The sequence below is a fragment of the Salmo salar genome, chromosome 26, assembly GCF_965601325.2.
Source record: "Salmo salar chromosome 26, fSalSal1, whole genome shotgun sequence".
Classification (NCBI taxonomy): domain Eukaryota; kingdom Metazoa; phylum Chordata; class Actinopteri; order Salmoniformes; family Salmonidae; genus Salmo; species Salmo salar.
This window is the reverse complement of record NC_138316.1, coordinates 51,655,844-51,680,000: the sequence shown is the minus strand read 5'-3', so window position 1 is coordinate 51,680,000 and position 24,157 is coordinate 51,655,844. Positions and strand designations below refer to the sequence as shown.

The 24,157-nt window shown below is 48.0% G+C and overlaps 1 protein-coding gene across 5 annotated transcripts in view; it reads left to right on the top strand.

The window, feature by feature from the left end:
- The window catches only part of vps13c (vacuolar protein sorting 13 homolog C), a 229,235-nt gene that overhangs the window by 147,125 nt on the left and 57,953 nt on the right, over positions 1-24,157 (top strand). For all 5 annotated transcript variants that reach the window (XM_045709067.2, XM_045709065.2, XM_045709066.2 and 2 more), the window contains 12 exons: positions 157-421; positions 4,916-5,076; positions 8,080-8,201; positions 12,620-12,917; positions 14,255-14,644; positions 16,548-16,652; positions 16,850-17,014; positions 17,340-17,465; positions 20,992-21,125; positions 22,135-22,264; positions 23,360-23,595; positions 23,985-24,132. In XM_045709067.2, coding sequence (XP_045565023.1) covers positions 157-421; positions 4,916-5,076; positions 8,080-8,201; positions 12,620-12,917; positions 14,255-14,644; positions 16,548-16,652; positions 16,850-17,014; positions 17,340-17,465; positions 20,992-21,125; positions 22,135-22,264; positions 23,360-23,595; positions 23,985-24,132 — 2,280 coding nt within the window. The remainder of the gene's footprint in view (positions 1-156; positions 422-4,915; positions 5,077-8,079; positions 8,202-12,619; positions 12,918-14,254; positions 14,645-16,547; positions 16,653-16,849; positions 17,015-17,339; positions 17,466-20,991; positions 21,126-22,134; positions 22,265-23,359; positions 23,596-23,984; positions 24,133-24,157) is intronic.

Genomic DNA, 24,157 nt, shown 5'->3' with positions numbered 1-24,157 from the left:
TCCTAGATTGGTCCTGTTATTAAACCAGGACTACATTCATCTAGGTCCCACAAACCAACCTATTGTTTACAAGTTTGCTTACAATTTTTTTGTTGTTGTTGAAAATTTCAGATTGTTTATTCACATTACAATTACCGTTCTGTTATTTCTGCTCAGGCATTCTCTGAGGGCACAGCCTCTACCTTTGACCACAGTCTGAAGGAGAAGGCCCCCTTCACCATCCGTAATGCGCTGGGCATCTCCCTCACCGTGCAGCACAGTGCCAACCTGCGGGTGGTGGCCTCCCCTGGGCAGGGCAAGCTCCACGAGGTGGGGGTAGGGCAGAGCGTGGACCTGGAGTACACCGGGTCGGGAACCTCAGTACGGGGCAAACTGTCTGCCCTGCAGCGCCAGGAGAGCTGCCTCTTCAACCTCAGCATCGGTCAGTAGACTACTGTATATTTATTTATAAAAATAAATATTTTACCTTAATTTAACTAGGCTACCTGCCTCCTCTAACCACTAGGCTACCTGCCTCCTCTAACCACTAGACTACCTGCCTCCTCTAACCACTAGGCTATCTGCCTCCTCTAACCACTAGGCTACCTGCCTCCTCTAACCACTAGGCTACCTGCCTCCTCTAACCACTAGTCTACCTGCCTCCTCTAACCACTAGACTACCTGCCTCCTCTAACCACTAGACTACCTGCCTCCTCTAACCACTAGGCTACCTGCCTCCTCTAACCACTAGGCTACCTGCCTCCTCTAACCACTAGGCTACCTGCCTCCTCTAACCACTAGACTACCTGCCTCCTCTAACCACCAGGCTACCTGCCTCCTCTAACCACTAGGCTACCTGCCTCCTCCTCTAACCACTAGGCTACCTGTCTCCTCTAACCACTAGGCTACCTGCCTCCTCTAACCACTAGGCTACCTGCCTCCTCTAACCACTAGACTACCTGCCTCCTCTAACCACCAGGCTACCTGCCTCCTCTAATCACTAGACTACCTGCCTCCTCCTCTAACCACTAGGCTACCTGCCTCCTTTAACCACTAGGCTACCTGCCTCCTCTAACCGCTAGGCTACCTGCCTCCTCTAACCGCTAGGCTACCTGCCTCCTCTAACCACTAGGCTACCTGCCTCCTTTAACCACTAGGCTACCTGTCTCCTCTAACCACTAGGCTACCTGCCTCCTCCTCTAACCACTAGGCTACCTGCCTCCTCTAATCACTAGGCTACCTGCCTCCTCCTCTAACCACTAGGCTACCTGCCTCCTTTAACCACTAGGCTACCTGCCTCCTCTAACCACTAGGCTACCTGTCTCCTCTAACCACTAGGCTACCTGCCTCCTCTAACCACTAGGCTACCTGCCTCCTCCTCTAACCACTAGGCTACCTGCCTCCTCTAACCACTAGGCTACCTGCCTCCTCCTCTAACCACTAGGCTACCTGCCTCCTCCTCTAACCACTAGGCTACCTGCCTCCTCCTCTAACCACTAGGCTACCTGCCTCCTCCTCTAACCACTAGGCTACCTGCCTCCTCCTCTAACCACTAGGCTACCTGCCTCCTCCTCTAACCACTAGGCTACCTGCCTCCTCCTCTAACCACTAGGCTACCTGCCTCCTCCTCTAACCACTAGGCTACCCGCCTCCTCTAACCACTAGGCTACCCGCCTCCTCTAACCACTAGGCTACCCGCCTCCTCTAACCACTAGGCTACCCGCCTCCTCTAACCACTAGGCTACCCGCCTCCTCCTCTAACCACTAGGCTACCTGCCTCCTCCTCTAACCACTAGGCTACCTGCCTCCTCCTCTAACCACTAGGCTACCTGCCTCCTCCTCTAACCACTAGGCTACCTGCCTCCTCCTCTAACCACTAGGCTACCTGCCTCCTCCTCTAACCACTAGGCTACCTGCCTCCTCCTCTAACCACTAGGCTACCTGCCTCCTCCTCTAACCACTAGGCTACCCGCCTCCTCCTCTAACCACTAGGCTACCCGCCTCCTCTAACCAATAGGCTACCCGCCTCCTCTAACCACTAGGCTACCCGCCTCCTCTAACCACTAGGCTACCCGCCTCCTCTAACCACTAGGCTACCCGCCTCCTCTAACCACTAGGCTACCCGCCTCCTCTAACCACTAGGCTACCCGCCTCCTCTAACCACTAGGCTACCCGCCTCCTCTAACCACCAGGCTACCCGCCTCCTCTAACCACCAGGCTACCCGCCTCCTCTAACCACTAGGCTACCTGCCTCCTCTAACCACTAGGCTACCTGCCTCCTCTAACCACTAGGCTACCTGCCTCCTCCTCTAACCACTAGGCTACCTGCCTCCTCCTCTAACCACTAGGCTACCTGCCTCCTCCTCTAACCACTAGGCTACCTGCCTCCTCCTCTAACCACTAGGCTACCTGCCTCCTCCTCTAACCACTAGGCTACCCGCCTCCTCCTCTAACCACTAGGCTACCCGCCTCCTCTAACCACTAAGCTACCCGCCTCCTCTAACCACTAGGCTACCCGCCTCCTCTAACCACTAGGCTACCTGCCTCCTCTAACCACTAGGCTACCTGCCTCCTCCTCTAACCACTAGGCTACCCGCCTCCTCTAACCACTAGTCTACCTGCCTCCTCTAACCACCAGGCTACCCGCCTCCTCTAACCACTAGTCTACCTGCCTCCTCTAACCACTAGGCTACCCGCCTCCTCTAACCACTAGTCTACCTGCCTCCTCTAACCACTAGGCTACCTGCCTCCTCTAACCACTAGGCTACCTGCCTCCTCTAACCACCAGGCTACCCGCCTCCTCTAACCACTAGTCTACCCGCCTCCTCTAACCACTAGGCTACCTGCCCCCTCTAACCACTAGGCTACCTGCCTCCTCTAACCACTAGGCTACCTGCCTCCTCTAACCACTAGGCTACCTGCCTCCTCTAACCACTAGGCTACCTGCCTCCTCTAACCACTAGGCTACCTGCCTCCTCCTCTAACCACTAGGCTACCTGCCTCCTCCTCTAACCACTAGGCTACCTGCCTCCTCCTCTAACCACTAGGCTACCTGCCTCCTCCTCTAACCACTAGGCTACCCGCCTCCTCCTCTAACCACTAGGCTACCCGCCTCCTCTAACCACTAGGCTACCCGCCTCCTCTAACCACTAGGCTACCTGCCTCCTCTAACCACTAGGCTACCTGCCTCCTCTAACCACTAGGCTACCCGCCTCCTCTAACCACCAGGCTACCTGCCTCCTCTAACCACCAGGCTACCTGCCTCCTCTAACCACTAGGCTACCTGCCTCCTCTAACCACTAGGCTACCTGCCTCCTCCTCTACCCACTAGGCTACCTGCCTCCTCTACCCACTAGGCTACCTGCCTCCTCTAACCACTAGGCTACCTGCCTCCTCCTCTAACCACTAGGCTACCTGCCTCCTCTAACCACTAGGCTACCTGCCTCCTCCTCTAACCACTAGGCTACCCGCCTCCTCTAACCACTAGGCTACCCGCCTCCTCTAACCACTAGGCTACCTCCCTCCTCTAACCACTAGGCTACCTGCCTCCTCCTCTAACCACTAGGCTACCTGCCTCCTCCTCTAACCACTAGGCTACCTGCCTCCTCCTCTAACCACTAGGCTACCTGCCTCCTCCTCTAACCACTAGGCTACCCGCCTCCTCCTCTAACCACTAGGCTACCCGCCTCCTCTAACCACTAGGCTACCTCCCTCCTCTAACCACTAGGCTACCTGCCTCCTCTAACCACTAGGCTACCCGCCTCCTCTAACCACTAGGCTACCCGCCTCCTCTAACCACTAGGCTACCTGCCTCCTCTAACCACTAGGCTACCCGCCTCCTCTAACCACTAGGCTACCTGCCTCCTCTAACCACTAGGCTACCCGCCTCCTCTAACCACTAGGCTACCCGCCTCCTCTAACCACTAGGCTACCTGCCTCCTCTAACCTCTAGGCTACCTGCCTCCTCTAACCACTAGGCTACCCGCCTCCTCTAACCACTTGGCTACCTGCCTCCTCCTCTAACCACTAGGCTACCCGCCTCCTCTAACCACTAGGCTACCTGCCCCCCCTCTAACCACTAGGCTACCTGCCTCCTCCTCTAACCACTAGGCTACCTGTCTCCTCTAACCACTAGGCTACCTGCCTCCTCTAACCACTAGGCTACCCGCCTCCTCTAACCACTAGGCTACCCGCCTCCTCTAACCACTAGGCTACCTGCCTCCTCTAACCACTAGGCTACCTGCCTCCTCTAACCATTAGGCTACCTGCCTCCTCCTCTAACCACTAGGCTACCTGCCTCCTCTAACCACTAGGCTACCCGCCTCCTCTAACCACTAGGCTACCTGCCTCCTCTAACCACTAGGCTACCTGCCTCCTCTAACCACTAGGCTACCTGCCTCCTCTAACCACTAGGCTACCTGCCTCCTCTAACCACTAGGCTACCTGCCTCCTCTAACCACTAGGCTACCCGCCTCCTCCTCTAACCACTAGGCTACCCGCCTCCTCCTCTAACCACTAGACTACCTGCCTCCTCTAACCACCAGGCTACCTGCCTCCTCTAACCACCAGGCTACCTGCCTCCTCTAACCACTAGGCTACCTGCCTCCTCTAACCACTAGGCTACCTGCCTCCTCTAACCACTAGGCTACCTGCCTCCTCTAACCACTAGGCTACCCACCTCCTCCTCTAACCACTAGGCTACCTGCCTCCTCTAACCACTAGGCTACCCGCCTCCTCCTCTAACCACTAGGCTACCTGCCTCCTCCTCTAACCACTAGACTACCTGCCTCCTCTAACCACTAGTTAATTTTCCAGTGTTTGAATGGGATTTGAACTGAACATCTTGTCATGGGGATTTTTTCATGCTATTCCACTGCCATTGGATAATGGATCCAGTCAGTAGCTGAACATGTCCACTGGTCTGTCTCCTCCACAGTTCCTACAGGTTACAGTGAGATCTCCAACATGGCGGTGGATAAGCCTGGCAGGAGGCTGTATAACGTGAGAGATCCCGTGCTGCAGGAGAACGTGTCTGTATTGCTACAGATTGACGCCTCAGAAGGCAACAAGGTCATCACCGTTCGTTCTCCGCTACAGGTCAGCAAATCTCTATGGAGCTGTCCTCCATCACTCACTCTCTATGGAGCTGTCCTCCATCACTCTCTCTCTATGGAGCTGTCCTCCATCACTCACTCTCTCTCTATGGAGCTGTCCTCCATCACTCACTCTCTCTCTATGGAGCTGTCCTCCATCACTCACTCTCTCTCTATGGAGCTGTCCTCCATCACTCACTCTCTCTATGGAGCTGTCCTCCATCACTCACTCTCTATGGAGCTGTCCTCCATCACTCACTCTCTCTCTATGGAGCTGTCCTCCATCACTCACTCTCTCTCTATGGAGCTGTCCTCCATCACTCACTCTCTCTCTATGGAGCTGTCCTCCATCACTCACTCACTCTCTATGGAGCAGTCCTCCATCACTCACTCTCTCTCTATGGAGCTGTCCTCCATCACTCACTCTCTCTCTATGGAGCAGTCCTCCATCACTCACTCTCTCTCTATGGAGCTGTCCTCCATCACTCACTCTCTCTCTATGGAGCTGTCCTCCATCACTCACTCTCTCTCTATGGAGCTGTCCTCCATCACTCACTCACTCTCTATGGAGCTGTCCTCCATCACTCACTCTCTATGGAGCTGTCCTCCATCACTCACTCTCTATGGAGCTGTCCTCCATCACTCTCTCTCTATGGAGCTGTCCTCCATCACTCACTCTCTCTCTATGGAGCTGTCCTCCATCACTCTCTCTCTATGGAGCTGTCCTCCATCACTCACTCTCTCTCTATGGAGCTGTCCTCCATCACTCACTCTCTCTCTATGGAGCTGTCCTCCATCACTCACTCTCTATGGAGCTGTCCTCCATCACTCACTCTCTCTCTATGGAGCTGTCCTCCATCACTCACTCTCTCTCTATGGAGCTGTCCTCCATCACTCACTCTCTCTCTATGGAGCTGTCCTCCATCACTCACTCACTCTCTATGGAGCAGTCCTCCATCACTCACTCTCTCTCTATGGAGCTGTCCTCCATCACTCACTCTCTCTCTATGGAGCAGTCCTCCATCACTCACTCTCTCTCTATGGAGCTGTCCTCCATCACTCACTCTCTCTCTATGGAGCTGTCCTCCATCACTCACTCTCTCTCTATGGAGCTGTCCTCCATCACTCACTCACTCTCTATGGAGCTGTCCTCCATCACTCACTCTCTATGGAGCTGTCCTCCATCACTCACTCACTCTCTATGGAGCAGTCCTCCATCACTCACTCTCTATGGAGCTGTCCTCCATCACTCACTCACTCTCTATGGAGCTGTCCTCCATCACTCACTCTCTATGGAGCTGTCCTCCATCACTCACTCACTCTCTATGGAGCTGTCCTCCATCACTCACTCTCTATGGAGCTGTACTCCATCACTCACTCTCTCTCTATGGAGCTGTCCTCCATCACTCTCTCTCTATGGTGCTGTCCTCCATCACTCACTCCCTCTCTATGGAGCTGTCCTCCATCACTCACTCTCTATGGAGCTGTCCTCCATCACTCTCTCTCTATGGAGCTGTCCTCCATCACTCACTCTCTCTCTATGGAGCTGTCCTCCATCACTCACTCTCTATGGAGCTGTCCTCCATCACTCACTCTCTATGGAGCTGTCTTCCATCACTCACTCTCTATGGAGCTGTCTTCCATCACTCACTCTCTTTCTATGGAGCTGTCCTCCATCACTCTCTCTCTATGGAGCTGTCCTCCATCACTCACTCTCTCTATGGAGCTGTCCTCCATCACTCACTCTCTATGGAGCTGTCCTCCATCACTCTCTCTCTATGGAGCTGTCCTCCATCACTCACTCTCTCTATGGAGCTGTCCTCCATCACTCTCTCTCTATGGAGCTGTCCTCATCACTCTCTCTCTATGGAGCTGTCCTCCATCACTCACTCTCTCTCTATGGAGCTGTCCTCCATCACTCACTCTCTCTCTATGGAGCTGTCCTCCATCACTCACTCTCTCTCTATGGAGCTGTCCTCCATCACTCACTCTCTATGGAGCTGTCTTCCATCACTCACTCTCTCTCTATGGAGCTGTCCTCCATCACTCACTCTCTCTCTATGGAGCTGTCCTCCATCACTCTCTCTCTATGGAGCTGTCCTCCATCACTCACTCTCTCTATGGAGCTGTCCTCCATCACTCACTCTCTATGGAGCTGTCCTCCATCACTCTCTCTCTATGGAGCTGTCCTCCATCACTCTCTCTCTATGGAGCTGTCCTCCATCACTCTCTCTCTATGGAGCTGTCCTCATCACTCTCTCTCTATGGAGCTGTCCTCCATCACTCAATCTCTCTCTATGGAGCTGTCCTCCATCACTCACTCTCTCTCTATGGAGCTGTCCTCCATCACTCACTCTCTCTCTATGGAGCTGTCCTCCATCACTCACTCTCTCTCTATGGAGCTGTCCTCCATCACTCACTCTCTATGGAGCTGTCCTCCATCACTCACTCACTCTCTATGGAGCTGTCCTCCATCACTCACTCTCTATGGAGCTGTCCTCCATCACTCTCTCTCTATGGAGCTGTCCTCCATCACTCTCTCTCTATGGAGCTGTCCTCATCACTCTCTCTCTATGGAGCTGTCCTCCATCACTCACTCTCTCTCTATGGAGCTGTCCTCCATCACTCACTCTCTCTCTATGGAGCTGTCCTCCATCACTCACTCTCTCTCTATGGAGCTGTCCTCCATCACTCACTCTCTCTCTATGGAGCTGTCCTCCATCACTCACTCTCTCTCTATGGAGCTGTCCTCCATCACTCACTCTCTCTCTATGGAGCTGTCCTCCATCACTCACTCTCTCTCTATGGAGCTGTCCTCCATCACTCACTCTCTATGGAGCTGTCCTCCATCACTCACTCACTCTCTATGGAGCTGTCCTCCATCACTCACTCTCTCTCTATGGAGCTGTCCTCCATCACTCACTCTCTATGTTTTTGTTTCCATTGAGTCAAAAAAGCATGATGTCGTCCTTAACTCAATGTTTTTCAATGTGGTTTTGTGTTTCAGATCCAGAACCACTTCTCAGTGCCGTTTAACATCCTGAAGTATTGTCCCAAATCCAGAGGGATGGTGAATATAGGACTGGCAGAGCCTGAGAAAGAGTCTGATGTAGCCCTGGACTCATACAGGTAATAACCGTGTTGGTAGGACAGGTTATAACCGTGTTGGTAGGACAGGTAATAACCGTGTTGGTAGGACAGGTAATAACCGTGTTGGTAGGACAGGTAATAACCGTGTTGGTAGGACAGGTAATAACCATGTTGGTAATACAGGTAATAACCATGTTGGTAGGACAGGTAATAACCATGTTGGTAATACAGGAAATAACCATGTTGGTAATACAGGAAATAACCATGTTGGTAATACAGGAAATAACCATGTTGGTAGGGACAGGTAATAACCATGTTGATAGGACAGGTAATAACCATGTTGGTAGGACAGGTAATAACCGTGTTGGTAGGACAGGTAATAACCATGTTGGTAGGACAGGTAATAACCATGTTGGTAATACAGGTAATAACCGTGTTGGTAGGACAGGTAATAACCGTGTTGGTAGGACAGGTAATAACCGTGTTGGTAGGACAGGTAATAACCGTGTTGGTAGGACAGGTAATAACCGTGTTGGTAGGACAGGTAATAACCGTGTTGGTAGGACAGGTAATAACCGTGTTGATAGGACAGGTAATAACCATGTTGGTAGGACAGGTAATAACCATGTTGGTAATACAGGTAATAACCATGTTGGTAGGACAGGTAATAACCATGTTGGTAATACAGGTAATAACCATGTTGGTAATACAGGTAATAACCATGTTGGTAATACAGGAAATAACCATGTTGGTAATACAGGAAATAACCATGTTGGTAATACAGGAAATAACCATGTTGGTAGGGACAGGTAATAACCATGTTGGTAATACAGGTAATAACCGTGTTGGTAGGACAGGTAATAACCGTGTTGGTAGGACAGGTAATAACCGTGTTGGTAATACAGGTAATAACCATGTTGGTAGTACAGGTCATAACCGTGTTGGTAGGGACAGGTAATAACCGTGTTGGTAGGGACAGGTAATAACCGTGTTGGTAGGGACAGGTAATAACCGTGTTGGTAGGACAGGTAATAACCATGTTGGTAGGACAGGTAATAACCGTGTTGGTAGGACAGGTTATAACCGTGTTGGTAGGACAGGTAATAACCGTGTTGGTAGGACAGGTAATAACCGTGTTGGTAGGACAGGTAATAACCGTGTTGATAGGACAGGTAATAACCATGTTGGTAGGACAGGTAATAACCATGTTGGTAATACAGGTAATAACCATGTTGGTAGGACAGGTAATAACCATGTTGGTAATACAGGAAATAACCATGTTGGTAATACAGGAAATAACCATGTTGGTAATACAGGAAATAACCATGTTGGTAATACAGGAAATAACCATGTTGGTAGGGACAGGTAATAACCATGTTGGTAATACAGGTAATAACCGTGTTGGTAGGACAGGTAATAACCGTGTTGGTAGGACAGGTAATAACCATGTTGGTAATACAGGTAATAACCATGTTGGTAGTACAGGTCATAACCGTGTTGGTAGGGACAGGTAATAACCGTGTTGGTAGGGACAGGTAATAACCGTGTTGGTAGGACAGGTAATAACCATGTTGGTAGGACAGGTAATAACCGTGTTGGTAGGACAGGTTATAACCGTGTTGGTAGGACAGGTAATAACCGTGTTGGTAGGACAGGTAACCGTGTTGGTAGGACAGGTAATAACCGTGTTGGTAGGACAGGTAATAACCGTGTTGGTAGGACAGGTCATAACCGTGTTGGTAGGGACAGGTAATAACCGTGTTGGTAGGGACAGGTAATAACCGTGTTGGTAGGACAGGTAATAACCGTGTTGGTAGGACAGGTAATAACCGTGTTGGTAGGACAGGTTATAACCGTGTTGGTAGGACAGGTAATAACCGTGTTGGTAGGACAGGTAATAACCGTGTTGGTAGGACAGGTAATAACCGTGTTGGTAGGACAGGTAATAACCGTGTTGGTAGGACAGGTAATAACCGTGTTGGTAGGACAGGTAATAACCGTGTTGGTAGGACAGGTAATAACCGTGTTGATAGGACAGGTAATAACCGTGTTGGTAGGACAGGTAATAACCGTGTTGGTAGGACAGGTAATAACCGTGTTGGTAGGACAGGTTATAACCGTGTTGGTAGGACAGGTTATAACCGTGTTGGTAGGACAGGTAATAACCGTGTTGGTAGGACAGGTAATAACCGTGTTGGTAGGGACGGGTAATAACCGTGTTGGTAGGACAGGTCATAACCGTGTTGGTAGGGACGGGTAATAACCGTGTTGGGGCCTTAGAGAGGGGCCTTAGAGAGGGACCTTAGAGAGGGACCTTACATACAGGGTGTAACACAGCGTGTACTTACCAGGGGCCATGTTGGTGCACTACACAACATTTAACACATTTCCTGTTTCTGTTAATGTGTTCTCAGTCAACCTATCAGGTAAAATAAGGGTCATTATTTTGGATTCAGTCTCACCCGGTAAGACCACTTCTCCTGAAGAGCAGGAGGAACTGTCCTCCTCAAACAGCACACGTGTATGGCACCAGGGACTAGTACTTGTGTAGGCCAATGAAGGTTCCAGTAACTTCTCCTTGAATTGCCGTAATTATATTTGCTACTTATCATCGTAGGGAAGCGAGATACACTTTTACCGAGTGTTTGCACGTGTGTGCCTGCACGTCGCAAATGTACTCAGAAAGACAATTTTACATAATTATATTGGTTAATTATCGTATGAATGGACAGCTCTATTTCAACATAGCTGCTGAAAGGCCGGTGATCGCAGCGTACAGACAAAGGATACTATTTATGAGATGCTAATCATAAACAGGAAATGAAGAGGTTGATGTGTGATGAGCTGGGCAGCTTGGGAGATCCAGGTGTCCCCTTGCTCAGTCTCAGTATCCATTATCCGGCTCGAAGGACCACGTTCCAGAGAGTGGCACCATAAATATTCTAGTGCTTTAAACAAGTATTCTAGTGCTTTAAACAAGTATTCTAGTGCTTTAAACAAGTATTCTAGTGCTTTAAACAAGTATTCTAGTGCTTTAAACGAGTATTCTAGTGCTTTAAACGAGTATTCTAGTGCTTTAAACAAGTATTCTAGTGCTTTAAACAAGTATTCTAGTGCTTTAAACGAGTATTCTAGTGCTTTAAACGAGTATTCTAGTGCTTGAAACGAGTATTCTAGTGCTTGAAACGAGTATTCTAGTATTCTAGTGCTTTAAACGAGTATTAACCCCCTACACCCACCGGTGTGTCAATATAAGTTGCATAACAAACGATTCCCCTTCAAAATCCGTCAGTTTAACCTAGAGATGTTGTGTGTTTTTCATTGGGTGCGTCTCAATCCACTCCATTCACTAGTGTCGCGTTTCCTCATCTGGGGTGAAAGGTGGCAGAGCTAGAGCGCTGTTTTGTCAACTTATTTAGCATCCGAACAGTTTGACGTACAAACTATGACCATTTTATGGAAAGGGTAGACTCTCACGAACACAACGGTGTTCTCCGTTTTGCTCTATTGACTTACAAGTGTCAGGGGACTCGTCTGATGTCGCTATCGTCGATGTGCCAACTTCTTTGTTTGTAGCGTCAGAACCGTTTGTGCTACAAATGAGTTGAGTATCTGGAGCATCAGCATTTGTGGGTTCGGTTACAGGCTCAAAATTTGTGAAGAAACAAATAACTTTCTTCTGAAACTCGTCAGTCTATTCTTGTTCCGAGAAATGAAGGCTATTCCATGCGAGAAATTGCCAAGAAACTGAAGATCTTGTACAACGCTGTGTACTACTCCCTTCACAGAACAGTAGACTCAACGTCAACAGTGAAGAGGCGACTCTGGGATGCAAAAGAAAAGCCATATCTCAGACTGGCCAATAAAAGATTAAGATGGGCAAAAGAACACAGACACTGGATAGAGGAACTCTGCCTAGAAGGTCAGCATCCCAGAGTTGCCTCTTCACTGCTGACGTTGAGACTGGTGTTTTGTGGGTACTATTTAATGAAGCTGCCAGTTGAGGACTTGTGAGGTGTCTGTTTCTCAAACTAGACACTCTAATGTTCTTGTCCTCTTGCTCAGTTGTGCACCGGGGCCTCTCACTCCTCTTTCTATTCTGGTTAGGGCCAGTTTGCTCTGTTCTGTGAAGGGAGTAGTACACAGCGTTGTACGAGATATCTAAAAAGGGTCCTAAAATTGTCAATCAAATAGCTAAATGATCCATAGTTTGAACCATCTTAAAACAATTATATACGTCAGCTTAGCAATTCCCAACCGCTTAGACTTACAGGGGTTCAACAAATATTCTACAACTTTAAACAAATGTTCTAGGACTTTTATACAGACTCCCCTGTCCTTACCTTGTTCCACACCTCCTCTCCTCTCTCTCTGATGCAGATGTCAGCTAGGGTTATGTTTAACTGGATTATTGTTAGTTATAAAACGTGGTCTCCTCGTCTCTTCTCCCACTATAGGTGTCAGCTCTTCCTCCAGCCAGCCGGGTGCCTAGAGGGCCAGTACGGCCCGTCGTCTACCTGTATCGCCTGGAAGGAGCAGGTCCACCTGAGCTCTGAGGTGCGGTCCCTTCTCCAGTGTCCGTCGGCAGACAGCAGCTTCCTGCCCCTCCAGGTGACCACCTTGGCCACACCGGATCACCTGACCTTCATTTCCTCCCAGCGAGAGGACGACTGGGACCCTGCCTACGTCATCCACCTCCACCCAGCTGTGACCCTCCGGAACCTGCTGCCTTACAGCATCAGATATCTACTGGAGGTAGTAACACTTAACCTAAACATGAAGACAGTCACTAGGCTAGGACCTAACTCTAGACCTGTACCCTGCCTTACAGCATCAGATATCTACTGGAGGTAGTAACACTTAACCTAAACATGAAGACAGTCACTAGGTTAGGACCTAACTCTAGACCTGTACCCTGCCTTACAGCATCAGATATCTACTGGAGGTAGTAACACTTAGATAATATGAAGACAGTCACTAGGCTAGGACCTAACTCTAGACCTGTACCCTGCCTTACAGCATCAGATATCTACTGGAGGTAGTAACACTTAGATAACATGAAGACAGTCACTAGGTTAGGACCTAACTCTAGACCTGTACCCTGCCTTACAGCATCAGATATCTACTGGGGATAGTAACACTTAACCTAAACATGAAGACAGTCACTAGGTTAGGACCTAACCCTAGACCTGTACCCTGCCTTACAGCATCAGATATCTACTGGGGGTAGTAACACTTAGATAACATGAAGACAGTCACTAGGCTAGGACCTAACCCTAGACCTGTACCCTGCCTTACAGCATCAGATATCTACTGGGGGTAGTAACACTTAGATAACATGAAGACAGTCACTAGGCTAGGACCTAACCCTAGACCTGTACCCTGCCTTACAGCATCAGATACCTACTGGAGGTAGTAACACTTAGATAACATGAAGACAGTCACTAGGCTAGGACCTAACCCTAGACCTGTACCCTGCCTTACAGCATCAGATACCTACTGGAGGTAGTAACACTTAACCTAAACATGAAGACAGTCACTAGGCTAGGACCTAACTCTAGACCTGTACCCTGCCTTACAGCATCAGATATCTACTGGGGGTAGTAACACTTAGATAACATGAAGACAGTCACTAGGCTAGGACCTAACCCTAGACCTGTACCCTGCCTTACAGCATCAGATACCTACTGGAGGTAGTAACACTTAGATAACATGAAGACAGTCACTAGGCTAGGACCTAACTCTAGACCTGTACCCTGCCTTACAGCATCAGATACCTACTGGAGGTAGTAACACTTAGATAACATGAAGACAGTCACTAGGCTAGGACCTAACTCTAGACCTGTACCCTGCCTTACAGCATCAGATACCTACTGGAGGTAACTCTACACATTCCGGTGACTAAGGGAAGAAGGCACAGGTGTAGACTAAAAGATATAAGGACAAAATAACAATCAGCCAGCCGCTAGACTTTGATTTCATTATTTCCTGTTTGTTATGGCATGTTGAGATCCTTCTACAGTGCAAAGATACCTTCCTAACGGATACATTTTCTTTATAAAAATGATCTGTCCATGAATCCATCTCTCCAGGGCTCAGCAGAGTTCTATGAGCTCCAGGAGGGCAGCACAGCAGACATCCTGAACGCCCGAATAGGAGGTGAGATCATGGAGATGGTCCTGGTTAAATACCAGGGTCGGAACTGGTCCGGCCGGATCCGTATCGCCCAGGACATGCAGGAGTTCTTCCCTGTGTGTTTCACCTGCGACTCGCCCGAGAAGCTGACCGTGGACCTGAGCGTGCACGTGACGCGGCTGCATGGACGTCTGACGCTGGCGGTGTTTAGCCCGTACTGGATCGTCAATAAGACGTCCAGGGTTCTGCAGTACCGCGCGGAGGACGTCTCCGTCAAACATGCTTCGGACTTCAGGGACGTTATCCTCTTCTCCTTCAAGAAGAAGAACATCTTCAGCAAGAACAAGGTAGGAAAGCGTCTGACTGTTTTATTTTATTTTACCTTTATTTAACTCGGCAAGTCAGTTAAGAACAAATTCTTATTTACAATGACGGCCTACCAACAGGCAAAAGGCCTCCAGCGGGGACGGGGGCCTGGGATTATAAATAAATAATTAAATTAAATATAAATATAGAACAAAACACACATCACAACAAGAGAGACAACACAACACTACATACAGAGAGACCTAAGACAACAACATAGCATGGCAGCAACACATGACAACACAGCATGTTAGCAACACAACATGACAACGACATGGCAGCAACACATGACAACACAGCATGTTAGCAACACAACATGACAACGACATGGCAGCAACACATGACAACACAGCATGTTAGCAACACAACATGACAACGACATGGCAGCAACACATGACAACACAGCATGTTAGCAACACAACATGACAACGACATGGCAGCAACACATGACAACACAGCATGTTAGCAACACAACATGACAACGACATGGCAGCAACACATGACAACACAGCATGTTAGCAACACAAAACATGGTACAAACGTTATTGGGCACAGACAACAGCACAAAGAGCAAGAAGGTAGAGACAACAATACATCACGCAAAGCAGCCACAACTGTCAGTAAGAGTGTCCATGATTGAGTCTTTGAATGAAGAGATTGAGATAAAACTGTCCAGTTTGAGTGTTTGTTGCAGCTCGTTCCAGTCGCTAGCTGCAGTGAACTGAAAAGAGGAGCGACCCAGTGATGTGTGTGCTTTGGGGACCTTTAACAGAATGTGACTGGCAGAACGGGTGTTGTATGTGGAGGATGAGGGCTGCAGTAGATATCTCAGATAGGGGGGAGTGAGGCCTAAGAGGGTTTTATAAATAAGCATCAACCAGTGGGTCTTGCGACGGGTAAACAGAGATGACCAGTTTACAGAGGAGTATAGAGTGCAGTGATGTGTCCTATAAGGAGCATTGGTGGCAAATCTGATAGCCGAATGGTAAAGAACATCTAGCCGCTCGAGAGCACCCTTACCTGCTGATCTATAAATTATGTCTCCGTAATCTAGCATGGGTAGGATGGTCATCTGAATCAGGGTTAGTTTGACAGCTGGGGTGAAAGAGGAGCGATTAGGATAGAGGAAACCATGTCTAGATGTAACTTTAGCCTGCAGCTTTGATATGTGCTGAGAGAAGGACAGTGCGCCGTCTAGCCATACTCCCAAGTACGTGTATGAGGTGTCTACTTCAAGCTCTAAACCCTCAGAGGTTGGGATGGTGTCCTCAGATCTCTGCTGTTTGTTTGCTAGAGCACACCTCCGTATAGCTTGGAAAAATGAAACCTTGGAAGCAGTAATCTCTCCGGGTAATTTTGGTCAAAATTAGGTTGTAGGTTTGGAGTTTTGATCTGGAGCGAAGGCCGTGCTGTGGAGGGTAGCATCCTGCATATGTACCTGCCCGAAAAATCCAACTTAATCTAACTCCAAATCTATCATTTTGTAAAAAATTAAAAAAATAAAACATGTTGGAAAATGTAAGAGCTCACGTTAAGCTGTCTCTCTCTCTCTCTCTCTCTCTCTCTCTCTCTCTCTCTCTCTGAGAGGAGCATGTCTTTCAGTCTTTCAGTGTTTCAGTGTCTTAACAGTGTTTCTCAAACCTTTCCTGGCGAACCCCAAACTGCTCCCTGAATCTAATAAACCCCAGATCGATTCATTCGTAGTTGAATCAGGTGTGTCAGTTCAAGGATTACAACACACTTGTGGAAATGTCTGGGATTCCTGGAGGAGAGGTGTGAGAAACACTCGTCTCTAACAGACAGCATCTTTAAAGTAGTTTTGTTTCTTCCTCTCTTAGATCAGCTGCTTCTCTCAGTAACGCTGGGTGTTTTGTCTTTCTACAGCTGCAGCTCTGTGTGTCCACCAGTTCCTGGTCTGATGGCTTCTCATTGGATACGGTGGGGAGTTATGGGTGTGTCAGATGCCCTGCCAACACCATGGACTATCTGGTGAGAAAATGACAACATACACAAAGAATGTACCTTTTTTTATTTAGCATATAATGTTTTATCCAAGTGACTTACAGTGAACACATTCAGTGACTCATGCAGGACTCAAACCCACAACTATGACGTTCTGGGTTTTTTAACCGTACAGCCGAGGTTGTGAGGACGCTCAGTCTGACAGTACAAGTCATGTGTTGTAGGTTGGCGTCAGCATTCAGATGAGTAGTTTCAACCTGACCAAGATGGTGACCATGAGTCCGTTCTTCACGCTGGTCAACAAGTCTTCCTACGAGCTGGAGGTGGGAGAGGTGCAGACAGAGGAGGGCAGCGTCAACAGGAAGTGGCACTACATCTCCTCTACAGAGGTGGGGACCGACCGTGTGCGTGTGTGTGTGAACGTAATCATGAACGTATGATGAGCGTGTTCCTCTGTCTGTGCATGACTGTCTCTGACTGACTGTTGTCTCCCCTGTGTCTCCCCTCTGACTGACTGTTGTCTCCCCTCTGTCTGACTGTTGTCTCCCCTCTGACTGACTGTTGTCTCCCCTCTGACTGACTGTTGTCTCCCCTCTGACTGACTGTTGTCTCCCCTCTGACTGACTGTTGTCTCCCCTGTGACTGACTGTTGTCTCCCCTGTGACTGACTGTTGTCTCCCCTCTGACTGGCTGTTGTCTCCCCTGTATTTCCAGTGCCTGCCCCTCTGGCCAGAGTTGATCACAGGGAAGCTGTGTGTCAGGGTAGTGGGCTCCAACTCCAAGTCCAAGTCCTTCTTCTTCAACAAGCAGGACAACGGCACCCTGCTGGGCATGGACCAGGTCAGTGTCCCTGGAGATGCACCACATACCACTGACCTGATTTACCGTCCTTTAACAGGTTCATACCACTGACCTGATTTACCCTCCTTTAACTTCTCTAGGGTCAGTGGGACGAAATCGTCCAACCTACGTAACAGCCAGTGGAATCCCGTGGCGCGATATTCAAATACCTTAGAAATGCTATTACTTCAATTTCTCAAACATATGACTATTTTACACCATTTTAAAGACAAGACTCTCGTTAATCTAACCACACTGTCCGATTTCATAAAGGCTTTACAACGAAAGCAAAACATTAGATTATGTCAGCAGAGTACCCAGCCAGAAATAATCAGACACCCATTTTTCAAGCTAGCATATAATGTCACATAAACCAAAACCACAGCTAAATGCAGCACTAACCTTTGATGATCTTCATCAGATGACACACCTAGGACATTATGTTATACAATACATGCATGTTTTGTTCAATCAAGTTCATATTTATATCAAAAAACAGCTTTTTACATTAGCATGTGACGTTCAAACTAGCATACCCCCCGCAAACTTCCGGTGAATTTACTAAATTACTCACGATAAACGTTCACAAAAAACATAACAATTATTTTAAGAATTATAGATACAGAACTCCTCTATGCACTCGCTATGTCTGATTTTAAAATAGCTTTTCGGTGAAAGCACATTTTGCAATATTCTAAGTAGATAGCCCGGCATCACAGGGCTAGCTATTTAGACACCCACCAAGTTTGGCCCTCACCAAAGTCAGATTTACTATAAGAAAAATGTTATTACCTTTGCTGTTCTTCGTCAGAATGCACTCCCAGGACTTCTACTTCAATAACAAATGTTGGTTTGGTTCAAAATAATCCATAGTTATGTTCAAATATCCTCTGTTTTGTTCGTGCGTTCAAGACACTATCCGAAGTGTAAAGAAGGGTGACACGCACGATGCGTTTCGTGACAAAAAAATTATAAATATTCCATTACCGTACTTCGAAGCATGTCAACCGCTGTTTAAAATCAATTTTTATGCCATTTTTCTCGTAAAAAAGCGATAATATTCCGACCGGGAATCTGTGTTTTAGTACAAAGAGAGAGAAAATAAAAACATGGGGTCGCCTCGTGCACGCGCCTCAGTCTCATAGTACTCTGACTGACCACTATCCAAACGCGCTAATGTTATTCAGCCAGGGGCTGCCTCGACATCATTCAGCTTTTTCCTGGGTTCTGAGAGCCTATGGGAGCCGTAGGAAGTGTCACGTTACAGCAAAGATCCTAAGTTTTCAATAAAAAGAGTCAAGAAGCTCAAGGAATGGTCAGAGAGGGCACTTCCTGTACAGAATCTTCTCAGGTTTTTGCCTGCCATATGAGTTCTGTTATACTCACAGACACCATTCAAACAGTTTTAGAAACTTTAGGGTGTTTTCTATCTAAAGCCAATAATTATATGCATATTCTAGTTTCTGGGCAGTAGTAATAACCAGATTAAATCGGGTACGTAAATCAGGTTCATTCACTGACCTGATTTACCCTCCTGTTGGGGCTAGGGGGCAGTATTTGCACGGCCGGATAAAAAACGTACCCGATTTAAACTGGTTACTACTCTTGCCCAAAAACGAGAATATGCATATAATTAGTAGATTTGGATAGAAAAAACTCTAAAGTTTCTAAAACTGTTTGAATTGTGTCTGAGTATAACAGAACTCATATGGCAGGCCAAAACCTGAGAAGATTCCATACAGGAAGTGCCCTGTCTGACAATTTGTTGTCCTTCTGTTGCATCTCTATCGAAAATACAGCATCTGTGCTGTAACGTGACACTTTCTAAGGCTCCCATTGGCTCTCTAAAGCCGCCAGAAAGTGGAATGAGGTGTCTGCTGTCTCTGGGCAAAGAACAGCAGCAGAGTTTGTGAGTGGTCAGCCTAGGGACAGTGAGACTGAGATGCGCGTTCACAAGACTACTCCATTTTTTTCTTTCAGCCTTTGAATGAATACAACGTTGCCCGGTTGGAATATTATCGCTATTTTACGAGAAAAATAGCATAACAATTTATTTTAAACAGTGTTTGACATGCTTCTAAGTACGGTAATGGAATATTTGTACATTTTGTGTCACGAAATGCGCTCGCGCGTCACCCTTCGGATAGTGACCTGAACGCACGAACAAAACGGAGCTATTTGGATATAACTATGGATTATTTGCAACCAAAACAACATTTATTGTTGAAGTAGAAGTCCTGGGAGTGCATTCTGACGAAGAAAGCAAAGGTAATCTAATTTTTCTAATAGTAATTCTGAGTTTAGTGAGCCCCAAACTTGGTGGGTGTCAAAATAGCTAGCCGTGATGGCCGAGCTATGTACTCAGAATATTGCAAAATGTGCTTTTGCCGAAAAGCTATTTTAAAATCGGACACCGCGATTGCATAAAGGAGTTCTGTATCTAGAATTCTTAAAATAATTATGTATTTTGTGAACGTTTATCATGACTAATTTAGTAAATTCACCGGAAGTTTGCGGTGGGTATGCTAGTTCTGAACATCAAAGGCTAATGTAAAAAGTTGTTTTTTTATATAAATATGAACTTGATTGAACAAAACATGCATGTATTGTATAACATAATGTCCTAGGAGTGTCATCTGATGAAGATCATCAAAGGTTAGTGCTGCATTTAGCTGTGGTTTTGGTTTTTGTGACATATATGCTTGCTTTGAAAATGGCTGTGTGATTATTTTTGGCAGGGTACTCTCCTGACATAATCTAATGTTTTGCTTTCGCTGTAAAGCCTTTTTGAAATCGGACAATGTGGTTAGATTAACGAGAGTCTTGTCTTTAAAATGGTGTAAAATAGTCACATGTTTGAGAAATTGAAGTTATAGCATTTTTGAGGTATTTGTATTTCGCGCCACGCGATTCCACTGGCTGTTGACTAGTGTGGGACACAAGCGTCCCACCTAGCCCATAGAAGTTAACAGGTTCATTCACTGACTACAGAACACATTCTCATTTACAAGTCATTACCTTTGTTGTCTGTCTGCAATGGCCTTGAAATATCAGATGCAACTTTCCAATGTTGTTCTTATCAACTGTGACCTCTCTTCCTGTCTGTTGTAGTATGGAGGTGTTCTTATCAACTGTGACCTCTCTTCCTGTCTGTTGTAGTATGGAGGTGTTCTTATCAACTGTGACCTCTCTTCCTGTCTGTTGTAGTATGGAGGTGTTCTTATCAACTGTGACCTCTCTTCCTGTCTGTTGTAGTATGGAGGTGTTCTTATCAACTGTGTGAGGTGTTCTGTGACCTCTCTTCCTGTCTGTAGTATGGAGGTGTTCTGTGACCTCTCTTCCTGTCTGTAGTATGGAGGTGTTCTTATCAACTGTGACCTCTCTTCCTGTCTGTAGTATGGAGGTGTTCTGTGACCTCTCTTCCTGTCTGTAGTAGTATGGAGGTGTTCTTATCAACTGTGACCTCTCTTCCTGTCTGTAGTATGGAGGTGTTCTTATCAACTGTGACCTCTCTTCCTGTCTGTAGTATGGAGGTGTGATAGTCGATGTGAACATCTCAGACAACTCTACTGTGATCAGCTTCACTGACTATTATGATGGAGCTGCTCCAGCTCTCATAGTCAACCACACACCCTGGGTTACCATCACCTACAGACAGAGGTTAGACTGAACCTAACCCTTAACCCATATCCCTAACCCATATCCCTAACCCATATCCCTAACCCATATCCCTAACCCATATCCCTAACCCATATCCCTAACCCATATCCCTAACCCATGGCCCTAACCCATAGCCCTAACCCATAGCCCTAACCCTAACCCATATCCCTAACCCTAGCCCTAACCCATATCCCTAACCCATAGCCCTAACCCATAGCCCTAACCCATAGCCCTAACCCATAGCCCTAACCCATAGCCCTAACCCATACCCTAACCCATAGCCCTAACCCATAGCCCTAACCCATAGCCCTAACCCATATCCCTAACCCATAGCCCTAACCCATATCCCTAACCCATATCCCTAACCCATATCCCTAACCCATAGCCCTAACCCATAGCCCTAACCCATAGCCCTAACCCATAGCCCTAACCCATAGCCCTAACCCATAGCCCTAACCCATAGCCCTAACCCATAGCCCTAACCCATAGCCCTAACCCATAGCCCTAACCCATAGCCCTAACCCATAACCCTAACCCATATCCCTAACCCATATCCCTAACCCATAGCCCTAACCCATAGCCCTAACCCATATCCCTAACCCATAGCCCTAACCCATATCCCTAACCCATATCCCTAACCCATATCCCTAACCCATATCCCTAACCCATATCCCTACCCATAGCCCTAACCCATAGCCCTAACCCATAACCCTAACCCATAACCCTAACCCATAGCCCTAACCCATATCCCTAACCCATAGCCCTAACCCATAGCCCTAACCCATATCCCTAACCCATATCCCTAACCCATAGCCCTAACCCATAGCCCTAACCCATAGCCCTAACCCATAGCCCTAACCCATAGCCCTAACCCTTACAATCCAGTATTTGAATTCCTGTTGTAACATAGGGCTGCTTTTTCCCCTCTGGCCGTGACAAGTGGAGGACCCTGAGTTGTGTTTAGTTGGACTTCTTCATCTGCGTTTGACCTTGACTTGTTGATCCCCAGTGGTTCTACAGAGAGCAGAGCGCTGAATCCAGGAGAAGCCCAGAGGTTTGCCTGGGACAACCCTGCAGGGGTCCGCAAACTCAGCTGGAAGTGCCAGGAGCACAGCAGTGGAGAACTGGACCTGGTTAAGGTAACACACCCAGCCATGCCAACTGAGGAGCTAAGATAAAGATATGGAAACGGATAGTACAGAACCAACTCTTTCTCTGTCTGTCTGTCTGTATGTCTCTCTGTTTCTCTCTCTCTCTGTGTCTCTCTCTCTCTGTTTCTCTCTCTCTGTGTGTCTCTCTCTCTGTGTCTCTCTCTCTGTTTCTCTCTGTGTCTCTCTCTCTCTGTTTCTCTCTCTCTGTCTCTCTCTCTCTGTGTCTCTCTCTCTCTGTTTCTCTCTCTCTGTGTCTCTCTCTGTGTCTCTCTCTCTCTGTGTCTCTCTGTCTCTCTCTCTCTGTTTCTCTCTCTCTGTCTTCTCTCTCTCTGTCCCCCCCGCTCTCTGGCTCTCTCTCCCGTCTCTCTCCCCGCTCTCTCTGTGTCTCTCTCTGCTCTCCCGTGTTCTCTCTCTGGCTCTCCCCCGTGTATCTCTCTCTGGCTCCCCGTGTCCGGATCTCTCTCTCGTGTATCTCTCTCTGTGTCTCTCTGGCTCTCTCTCTCCGTCTCTCTCTCTCGTGTCTCTCTCTCTCTGTGTCTCTCTCTCTGGCTCGTGTATCTCTCTCTCTGTGTCTCTCTCTCTGTGTATCTCTCTCTCTGTCTCTCTCTCTCTCTGTGTATCTCTCTCTCTGTCTCTCTCTCTCTCTGTGTATCTCTCTCTGTGTCTCTCTCTCTCTGTGTATCTCTCTCTCTGTGTATCTCTCTCTGTGTATCTCTCTCTGGCTCTCCCGTGCATCTCTCTCTCTGTGCTCTCTCTCTGTGTATCTCTCTCTCTGTGTATCTCTCTGTCTCGTCTGTCTCTCTGTCTTGAACTGCACTGTTGGTTAAGGGCTTGTAAGTAAGCATTTCACTGTAAGGTCTACACTTGTTGTATTCGGCTCATGTGACATAGGATTTGATTTGTCTCTCTGTGTCTCTGTATCTCTCTCTCTCCTGTCTGCCTGCTTGTCTGTCTGTCTGTCTGTCTGTCTGTCTGTCTGTCTGTCTGTCTGTCTGTCTGTCTGTCTGTCTGTCTGTCTGTCTGTCTGTCTGTCTCCTGCCTGCTTGTCTGTCTGTCTCCTTGTGTCCCCCCCCCCCCAAACAGGATGAGTGTGGTCAGTTTGCGTACGACGGTCTATCCCAGGTCCACTGGGTGTCCTTCCTGGATGGTCGCCAGCGCGTGCTGCTCTTCACCGAGGACGTTGCCGTGGTGACCAAGGCGCGGCAGGCGGAGGAGCTGGAGCAGTTCCAACAGGAAGTGAACGTGTCGCTGCAGAACCTTGGCCTGTCACTCATCAACAATGACAACCGCCAGGAGATCGCATATGTCGGCATCACCAGGTAAAGTACCACACACACACACACACACACACACACACACACACACACACACACACACACACACACACACACGTGTCAGTCAGTCAGACTCACACACAGTCAGTCAGTCAGTCTCAAACACACACACACACACACACACACACACAGTGTCAGTCAGTCAGACTCACACACAGTCAGTCAGTCAGACTCTCTCACACACACACACACACACACACACACACACACACACACACACACACACACACCCAGTCAGTCAGTCGTCAAATACAGCCAGTCAGACACCCAACCATAGTCACAGACGTACAGAGCCTTGTGTAAAAGTTGGTCCCTCAGATGTTAATGAAGGTATTGTTCTGAACGGTAATGTTCCATATGCCTGTTGGTTTCAGTTCTGGTGTGGTGTGGGAGATGAGGCCTAAGAACCGCTGGAAGTCTTTCAACCAGAGGAACATCAGGCTGTTGGAGAAGGCCTACCAGAAACACCTGGCTGGGGGCACACCTGAGCCCGGCTGGGTCAAGCTGGAGACCAACTTAGAGGTATAACCATCACACTGTGACTGAG